Source organism: Chelonia mydas, chromosome 4 (assembly GCF_015237465.2).
Source record: "Chelonia mydas isolate rCheMyd1 chromosome 4, rCheMyd1.pri.v2, whole genome shotgun sequence".
In the NCBI taxonomy this organism is placed as follows: domain Eukaryota; kingdom Metazoa; phylum Chordata; order Testudines; family Cheloniidae; genus Chelonia; species Chelonia mydas.
Window position 1 is genome coordinate 128,857,942 of NC_057852.1, and position 10,308 is coordinate 128,868,249.

The 10,308-nt window shown below is 46.0% G+C and overlaps 1 gene segment (V, D, J or C); it reads right to left on the minus strand.

Annotated features, from left to right (window-relative positions):
- Nucleotides 1–8,551: 8,551 nt before the first annotated feature.
- On the minus strand, nt 8,552–9,830 carry LOC122465520. The segment is given in 2 exon segments: nt 8,552–9,536; nt 9,764–9,830. Coding segments are annotated over 2 exon segments (357 nt in total).
- Between the last annotated feature and the right edge of the window lie 478 nt (nt 9,831–10,308).

A 10,308-nucleotide genomic window follows, 5' to 3' on the forward strand; every position in this document is an offset into this window, starting at 1 on the left:
CAGAAGCAGAAAGTGTGAAGGTGGCACTTTTATATCTGCTCTGAACAGCTGAGAACTGTCACTCGGGTGGAAATATGCAAAGCAGCGTCTCTGTGTAAATGCCCATTCCCTCTGCCGACCCAGGGCCACGTACACCCCTCAGTCTGGTAACGCATCTCCTATTCCTTGCAGTGAGGGACGCCCAGATGGGTCGGCGAGAGGATGGTTTCTCTAATCAATGGGCCCAGAGTGTTCTGTAGATTTTCCTGATGAAGGAGTCCAGGACTGTGCTCAGTTAGTTCCTAAGCTCAGCAGTATCCAGTGTCTTTGTCACTAGTCACATCTAACGGTATGGCTTATTTAGATCCCGGTGTTCATTCAAAGAGCAGTTTCCTGTGTGGGTTGTTAGGAAGTTAGTTAATTAGTTCATCTCTTCACAGTGCTTTGAAAAATTACAGATCTGTTTAAGGGCTCAATATTGTTGTTTTAATGATATTATTGCCAGATTCCATGGTAACATCTGTCACTGAATATACATAGAGAATTAATTTGAAGAGTTAAATCTCGGTTGGTTGCAGTACTGCCCATGCCCTTCCTTCCTAAGCTCATTGAATGGGCCATTTACAGTTGTTTCCTCCAATTCCTCTCCTCCACCCCCATCAGATCTGCTTTCCACCTTTTCTACTCCACCAAAACTTCATGGCCCAGTCTCCACGCCCGTCCTTCTTGGCTTCTTGGCTACATCTGACATTGTTGATCACACACATACACGCGCTCTCTCTGTCTGAAAGTAGTTTCCCCACACTTATGCACACTGTCTTACAGTTTTCCAACTTTTTCTCGTTGGAAAACTCTATAAAAATTTGAAAAATAGGTTTTCTTCAACATTACATTTTCCACCAAGATATTTTCATGGGAAAAAATACAACCAACCATATAATTAAACTCAAAGTTCTCTTTCCTGGTCTAAGGTTTTAATGGCTTTCCACCCCACACACTTGATGTAAACATTCTCTGTTCTTAACTTAAATATGTAGGAAAAATTGCAAGCTATAAAAGCTGCTCTTCTCGCTAAACTCCCTTCTTCAGTCCATCTGTGTATCAATCACAGAGTTTTCTATAGCATCCATCAGCCTTTATTGAATATTAACTAAAGAAGGTGGCAGTCAAACTATTTTGCGTGTAGTAACGAAGTAGTTTGTTGAATGAATGACAAGACCATTTCCACAACCAAACACAGAGAGACACAGATAAAATAGAAGTGAGGAGAAAGGAAAAGGAAACAAAGAATTAGATGCTCTGTTGTATCGTTAGATGCTAGGTGGGTAGAGATTGAAGGCCCAAATTGTAGTTCTTTCCTCAGGCAAGCAGTAACCCTTGTCCATCAGAGGTCAAGATGGAAGGCTAGATTGGAGGAGAGGTCGAGATGATGGATAAAGTTTCCTTCTTTCTCGCAAAGTGTAGAGGAGCCAACATCAGAGGAGCAGGCAAAAAAGAATTCCAGGAGCATTCAAGTGAGATTGTTAAACCCAGGAAACACCATGGCCTGGGCTTGAATAGGCTTTCCACCCATTAGAGCCATAATGTGAGTGGACCATAAAGAAAAGAATAAAAGGTGGGGGTGGGAAACAAAGCAAAAGAGAGCCCTACCCTGCCTCTTTTGGGTTACTGTGGATCATACACTTTTTTGTTTCATGGAAAGCTACCTTGACTTTCCTTTCCAGATTTTCTATAGTCTTTTTAACCCAAACAAATTAACCTCCTAAACAAAGTAGCATTGAGCACAGTCTCAGGACATGTTAGAACGTCCCGGTTCTCCAAGGGGCTTCTCCTGCAGACATCATGTTTTTCTTGTTGTTAGATCGATTAAGAGTGACAGGGCCTCTTAGAATTCCAGCTCACAGTTCAATAGTTCACAAGGCCTCAGCTTCAACTGTCTCTTTTCCACACAAGGCCAAGTCTCTTGCTTCTATTGTCATTTCAGCCGTTCAGGAACAGCTCCCACTGTCTCTGCTTATGTCTACCAATGTGCCAACAAGACCTCCTGGTCAACATTAGCAAAGGCTTGAATGTAAAAGGGTACCACGTGAGCTATGGTTAGGATTATACTGAGCACATCTTCCACTTGGGGGCTACTATTTTAACATGTGTTGCTTTGGGAGAAAATGTTGAAACCTGGATTCTAAATCCATATTTAGGCACCTTAATAAAAAGGGCCTGATTTTCAGATGGGTCGGGCACGTTCATCCCCCATTGATTTTAGTACAATTTCAGCATCTCTGAAAATCAAGCCACTTTTTTAGGTGCTTCCAAATAGATGTAGTAGGCTAACTTTAGGCAGCCCAGGTATGCAAACGTTGGTTAAATGTGTTCAATAGGAATGGGTAAGCTAGAAAACACGTCTTCCTCTTATGACTTAGGTTCCTATGAAATTTTGCCCTCTAGTGCAATGGAGAATTAATCTTCAATTTGAGTGATTCCTTTAATAGGTGCATTTATTTTCTTTTTGTACATGCTGTTAATAGCGACACCATCTACCTATCTACGCTGAAGCGTCGTATTGTTGGCATTCCCCCATGTAGAACTCCTGCTGCCCATTTCAGGTTGAATGCAAAGAACAATAGCAGAACCAAATGGAAAACCCTCATTAGTCTGTCCACTCCATCCTCCATTCTGGAGTGTTTCCTACCGCACATGGACTGTGCTTTTGCTTGCAGCCACCCTGGCCATGCCCAGCAGCCAGCAGAGGGGTCTCTTGCTGTGCTGTAGCAGAGTCAAGCCCTCTGCATATCGTTCTAGACACAGAGCAGTGAGCTGGACTGAAACAACCGTCCTGACACTGGACGTCTCTGCAGGAAGCAGCTGTTCCTCTAGAATCACAGGAACTGAAGAGACCAGGGAGGTTTTCCTACGGGCTGTGAGAGGGAGGCTGACACTTTCTTGATGATAATCTCCGTCATCCGCTTCAACCACATTGATAATGAGACTGTAAATCGGTGTAACCGTTCCCTGACTGACTGCCCCTGAACCAGGCTGGGACCCCAAAGGGCAGGGTAGAGCCAGAATATTAAGAAGGGGAGCCTGTCCTGATTTCTGCAGGTACCAGACTATATAAGTACTCACACTTGCACTGGCTTTGCAATTGATTGTGACTCTTTCTTCCGGAGCCTTGGTCATCACAATGTCCTAACTGGAGTTTTGATGAAAAATAAGATAAGGAACTAGATCTATATGAAAATAAAAATAAGATGTATTGTTTTATCATCTGTCTTCTTATATTCCTCACCAGGCTTTTACATTGTATTTACATAGTTTTATTAATTGAACATAAAATTAAAGTAATGTCTAAGCTAGGTGTATATATAATACCAAAATGATGATACTGGGTGGAGATGAAGCATAAATAAATATACTGCAGAATTTCTAGATCTGCTTTGTTCAAGCCAATATCCTCTTGTTCTGCCCCTTTACCCTGGATCCTGAGCGCTATCAACCAGAGGAGCTGAAGCTGTGAGATCCTTTTGCTCTGTTGGAGCTGTCCAATGCTGATCAATTAACTGGTAAATGTAAAATGTATGCAGTGTCGTTGTCGCTGGGTGGGTCCCAGGATATTGGCGAGACAAGATGGGTGAGGTAATATCTCTTATTGGACCAACTACTATTGGTGAGAAAGACAAGGTTTCGAGCTACACCGAGTTCTTCTTTAGTCTGAGAAAGGTATCTGTGGTGGGGCATATGTTTAGTCTCTTAGAGAGTATGGATGATTCAGCTCCAGTGTGGGGTAGTCTTGATAAATTGATGATAATTGGGTGTCGTGCAGTGTTCATTTGGTGGGTACGGGTGCCATGGTTTCTCCCAGACGTGGTGTTCTGTGGGTTGTGGACTAGGTGTAGTTGGTTCCACTTGTTTTTGTGTTGAATGGCTGTCATGAGGTTTGCGTTTCTTTGATAGTTACCTTTCCCAGAGCTGAGGAAGAGCTCTGTGTAATCTTGAAAGCTTGTCTCTCTCCCCATCAGAAGTTGGTCCAGTAAAAGGCGTTATCTTACCACCCTTGTCTCTCTAAGTGTAAAATGTAATATTTATAACTGCCAAGAGCATGAGGGGAATTGGAATCAGAAGGAGAGATACAAAGCATCTTGTCTCAGCCCCTGGGTCACAGGCTCAGCCATAGGGATTTGAGAATTAATTTCTTAGCAGCATTTCACAAATGTTTTCCTCTACTATGTGGATTTGTTTAGCAAGTGTCATCTACCTCAGATCATTCATGCCATGCTGGTTCTGACCAGGGTGCAGCCTTATGTAGATAACGCTTGGAAATGACATCAGCGTATTGGAGGAAAGCATTTTGTGTGTCCTGTTTGTCTAGAGCACTGCAGTAGGGTCAGTTTGGTTTTCTTTCCTGTTTGGAGAAGGCTTGAGCAGATTCCTTTTCGGGATAATTGGAAACAACACTGTGGGAAGTGCGAGAACTGGGTTTGTCACGTCTGAAGAACTGAAGTAGCCAGGAGCTTGGAGACTTGACAACCCGCTATCTGCAGGGACTGGGCTGGTGAGCGGAGGGCGACTGAAATCACTGGAGTGCAGTATGAGCAGCCCTGCCTGCTCTCGTGCCACTCTGGGTGTGAGTCTCCCACAGTGCAGTGGGCGGTGATTTCCAGTCTCTCCGTGGAAGGCCCATGGGGGACAGGATTTCTAGCTAGCTCCTCATCTTGGGAAGCATTCCTGCCCGCCACAGCACAGTGATCTCAAACCCTGGCACGGACAGTTAGGGGATGGGTAAGCGGGTGCATAGCTCGGTCCAGAGCCGGAGAGAGGGACAGGTGTATTTGCTGCCCTCAGGCAGAGCGTGTTTGGGTGGCAGGGTCTGGGCGTCTGCCCCCGGGGCGAGGAGTTGGTTTATGCCCCCGGAGAGCCAGAGACAGTGAGGCGGAGGCGCGTGTCTGGCAGCACGGCCAGCACCATGCCGCTCAGCCGCACCCGGGGCAGCAGCCGCTGTACTAGTTTCACAGCCGGTCGGTGAGACCGAGCAGGGCGCAGGGAGGGCAGCAGGCTGGACTCCACTGGCCCTGCCGTGACCAGACAGGCCAATGATGTGGCATTTGTAAGGGCAGCAGGGGACAGAGGCAGCCGTTGAGTTGACCCAGGCTGTGCGGTGAGCTGTGGCTCAGGATGCTGTAGGGGCTGCAGCACACCTCTGGGCCGGGGCCGTGGGGGAATCCCAGTGGCAGGGAGAGCCCAGCCTTAAAGAGCCACACACGTCTGTAGCCAACGGGCGAATCACCAGGCACATTGCTGTCTCCGTGATGTCATATGGGGAATTGAGCTAAACCAAATTGAGGCCACTTTAATTCCAAATGAGAGTGTCCACACAGGAGCTTACTGCCATTTCCCTACTCCACTTTAAATTGGCTGCTTCACCTTTAGTTAATTTGGATTAATTTTCCAGAGAGTCCACATGTAGACAAGCCCTCAGCTGTTTAGGGCTAAGAGTTTAAGGGGGATTTCCAGGCAGCCCTTGCACAGTGGTGAGCAACACCATTGATTGCTCTATTGTTCCTGCAATTTTGAGCATAAGATACACATCTGTGAAGAGATTACACACACACCAGTGTGCCTGCATTTCTCCTTGATCAGACGGAATTGCTGAGTTCCGTTGATTTATTCCATACTCCACTTGGAGTGAGAGTTAAGTTGCCCCTCTTGGGGGTTCTGATAAACCCGGGTAACAGGAGCTGTATGATCACCAGGCCTAAGAGGGAGAGCTGAGCTCCCAGGTCTCTCAGGGGAGGCAGGTGGCCAAGGTAAGAGGATGGAGGGTTGGAATGAGGCCAGTGGAGAGCTCTCATGCTGGTTAGGTAGCACAAAAGGAGCATGAAGGGCAGGAATCTGAGGTGAGCTGGTTGTGTGAGATTTATTTCACCAGCAATGGGAGCTGTCACTTCTCAATGTGCCTAAAGGTTTGTGTTGTTTTATCCATTGATTTTTCCAATGAGCCTCTCAGTATCTCATTAACCCTCTGAGCCATCAAAGAAATTAACACCTGTCATTAATAAATACATCAAGGTGTCACCCCGGGTGAACTGACAGGGCATGGCCAGGAGTCTCTTCAGCTCGAGGTGAACAGAAATGTCCCTTAGACTTTGTTCTGTGCTGGGTGAACAGATCTGACTGGGTGGCTGATAGAGAGGAAATAAAGAATGAATCCATGGTTCCCACACTTCAGCTGCCCTGATATGGAGACAGGTGAGAGCAAGCAGCTGTTACACTGTATGAACGTAATTGATAGCCAGAGCAGGGAGGATTTTGTATTGTCCTGTATGACTGTGTGAAAAGGGTGCCATAAATATTTAGACAATGATAATCTCCTTCATCTTCAGATTGAATGGTGCTGATTGTGATACTGTAATCAGCAACACTGCTCCCAGCCTGACTGCCACTGAACTAGGCTGGGACCCCAGGCAGCAAGGTGGAGGCACTATATATAGGACCCCAGGAGCTTGTCCTCGTTCCTGTTGGTACCAGGTTTGTAGGCCCATAATGCTGGAACTGCCACAGATTCTGGAGTCCGAGTCAGCAGAATGTCCCTGCTGGAATCTGAATGTAAAGACAAATACAAACAAAATTATTAACTACAGATGCTCTAGTGTTTTCACACCTTAGTTTTTGTTTGTATTGTATTGTATTTTCTGAATTAAATGAAAAAACACTGAGTGGATTCCAACGTGCACCTAAATAAGAGCAAAGGACTCTCCTGTTGTGATTCAGAAAACCCAGGCTGTGCATCTTCTAGATTTTGGGCTGATTCTTACCCTGGATCCAGAGCAGTCAGGAGCAGGTGAGCTGAGCCTGTGAGATCATCTTCATGTGTCTGTCCTGACCAGCAGTTGTCAATAAACCACAAAGAGTGAAGTGAAACTTTTATAATGGCTCCAAGCAGCAGGGAAGGGTCAGTGGGTTGCATATAAGGAAAACATCTATTCTTAGCTCCTGATATGGAGTCAGAGCTCCAGCTACTGGAAATCAGTGTAGCTGCCCTGATGTCAGTGGATCTATGGAGATTTATACCTGCTGAGGAGCTGGGTGATGGGGGATGGATTGGTTTGTGCTATTCCAGAGAGTGTATTTCTGTATGAATGTGTTACAAACTCTGCCATTTATTCCCTCTCCCCGCCACTTTACCCATCTCCTGTTGGCTTCTTGCTCTGCCCAAGCTGATAGCATGGAGACGGCATCTATACCACCTCCTTGCCCACTTTTACCCTTTATTCAGGCTCTCCCATCAGCCTCGAACTTTCCCTGCCCACCCAACAACAAACCCCACGTCTCTTCCTTTGTGTCCCTTGTCCAAACCCCACTTCTTCAAGCCCCCGTACACTATCATTCTAATTCCATTGAAGGAATTGGTGTTAACCAAGAAGAAACTAGCAACCTACGGGACATGTGCACTAGCCTCATAAGTATCTATATAATCCTTCCCGTCACCCTGACCCTTCCCCATCCCTTTCCTGTGTTGTCTCCTCTTTGTTGTTCAAGTGCGCTAGGCCCCTATCCTGTAAGCATGTGTACCATGTGTACATGGGGAGAGCCACTGAATTCCAGGCATAGGATACTGATGGACTCAATGGGACCTCACGCATGCATAAAGTGGTGTTGCCAACTCTAACAATTGAATTCGGACTCCCATGTCATGTGATGGTTTATTTAAAGCCTCCCCAACTCCTGGAGCCACACTGATTGCACTGAAAAGCTTGACCCAAGTGTGCCCAGAATGCTCCAAACCAAAAGACACATGAAATCACTGAAATGAGTTTTGTTTTGTTTTTTAATCTCATGATTTCTGAATGTTTGTAGTTGGCAATACTCATACATTAGTGACATATAAAAGTGTTAGCAGGATCGGGGACTGTCAGCTCTTCAGAGCAGGGTTCCTGTCTGCTTTTGTTCAATGAACTGCAAAGCACATCCAACAGTAACCCTACACGGCTTTCTGTGTTGGGCATTTCAGATGGTCCCGTCTCTGGTGGAGGAGTGACACTTTTGTGTGATGCCATCTGCTGGCAATAGGGGGGATATTCAGTCCTATGATTTCTTTAACTTCTATCCCTGTTGCAAAGTGAGTCGATGGATGTGTGTGAAGAGGTGGAAATGGGAATACACCAGTTGCCAGTGAAACTAAAATGGAATTTAACCCCGTTGATCCTGTCACTTTTCATAATGCAACATTTGTTTCTTTTTTTACTCCAAAATCTCCTTCTTCCCCTAGTTTCTCTCGTCCTTCCCTTTTCCTTCTGTTTCTTTTCCTTGTGTCTTCTCAGTTCCACTGTCACACAGCCCTACGCCCAGCCCAAGCATTGTATTATCCACCCCATGCACACTGCTCACTTTCCAGTCCCCTTTCTACCCACACAGCCTTCCATGCAGACCTCTCTCTCTCTCTCTCTCTCTTTTCTTCCCCTCATCGCCCCCCAGCTCCCTGGCAGTTCCTGAGAGGTGCAGATAGCCCTCAGCAATCTTTGATTCGATTGGCCCCTGATGTCACTCAGTGCCTCAGAGGAGCCTCTCAGCCCTTTGCAGCATTGGCCCTGCTTGACCATAAAATATTGGGAGTGCAACTTGTCTCTGGGGTCATGGTGGAAACCACCTGGGCATAAATAAACGTCATCTGCGTGGCTGAGGTTTTGTATCTATTACTGTTGCTGAGCTGGTAACACCCAGACACCTAATAGCCATTAAGAGAGCTATTCTTGACCATTCTTGATGCTGAAGCAGGAGTAGCAGATGTTTGGATGGTTCCATTTATGAGGCAGATGTTGTAATGAGCAAAAGTAACTGAACTGAAGGGGCTGGATCAGATAGTGTCCTTTACTCTGAGAACAGTTTAGTTGAATTAGACTGTTGCAGTTTTCCAGTGTGGATGCTTTACAAATCCATCCATTTTGTCAGCTCAGTAGAAAGTTGCTTGGATTGTAACCTCTTGTCAGTAGGAAGTTGGATGCAATCCGTAAGAGCAAATCCATGTTAGCGGGCAGGGAGCAATTGCTGAGTAAAGAGTGCTGAACCCCTGGTGTGAGCACCTGAAAGGACTGGAAGTTCTTCAGTGTGGATGGAGGTGATCGAAGTCTGACACACCCAGCCACCCCACTGCAGGGCAGCAGAGGCAATCACACAATTAGGCTGCACAGGAAGCAGCTGAAATACTGAGTGAGCGTCTGAAACTACACAGTAGGGAGGTTTCTGTGCTGGTTTGTATCACTGTGCGAGTGGGGCATTGTTATACTTTTGGCAGTAATAATCTCCAGCATCATCTGCTTCAACCCTGCTGATTGTGAATGTGAAATCAGTGCCAGACCCATTGCCACTGAACCGGTCTGGGATCCCAGAGGGACAGTTGGAAGCCCTGTAGATAAGGAGCTTAGGAGCTTGTCCTGATTTCTGTTGGTACCAGGCCATCCAGTTGCTAACACTGGAACTGGCTTTGCAGTTGATGGTGACTCTGTCTCCTGGAGACACTGCCAGGGATTCTGGAGTCTGAGTCATCACAGTCTGTCCACTGGAATCTGGATTGGAGAATAAATTTGGAATAAAAAGAAATATAACAATCCTCCAACATCAGAATATTTGGCACACTACAATGTTGCATCTCTAGGAGTCTAGCCTGGAGCTCTCATTCTGTTAACACTGTAGTTGCTGCTAGGAGTGATTGCTGGAGAGGGAAGCTCTTTCTATTTAAATCCTACTAAATGTTTGACTTTCCTTTAAACTAATCTTCCCTTCTTGTTCTTACCTTGAATGCACAGTGCGAGGAGCCAGAGTAGCTGAGTCTGGGAGATCATCTTGATATGTCTAGAGTGACAGATACAAAGCTCAGAAGCACAAAATGCTAATGTGACAAGTTTATATCTGCTCTGAACAGCTGCGTACTGTCACTTGGGTGGAAATATGCAAAGCAGCATCTCTGTGTAAATATCCATTCCCTCTGCAGACCCAGGGCCACGTACACCCCTCAGTCTGGTAACGCATCTCTCATTCCTGTCAGTGCGGGATGCCCAGGTGGGTCTGGCAGTGGATGGTCACTATAATCAAGGGCCCAGGTTGTTCTGGAGCTTTTCCTGATCAAAGATTCCAGGACTGGGCTGTTAGTTCATAAGCTCAGTGGTATCCAGTGTCTGCATCACGAGTAACTTCTCATTCCTGGGGCTTATTTACAGTGTGCGCTTATTCAGAGAGAAGTTTTCCAGATGGGTAGTCAGGATGCTGGTTAGTGAGTTCTTGACTGTTTTGCAGGGCTTTGAAAAACAATAGTGCTGCTTAAGGGCTCATTAATAATTA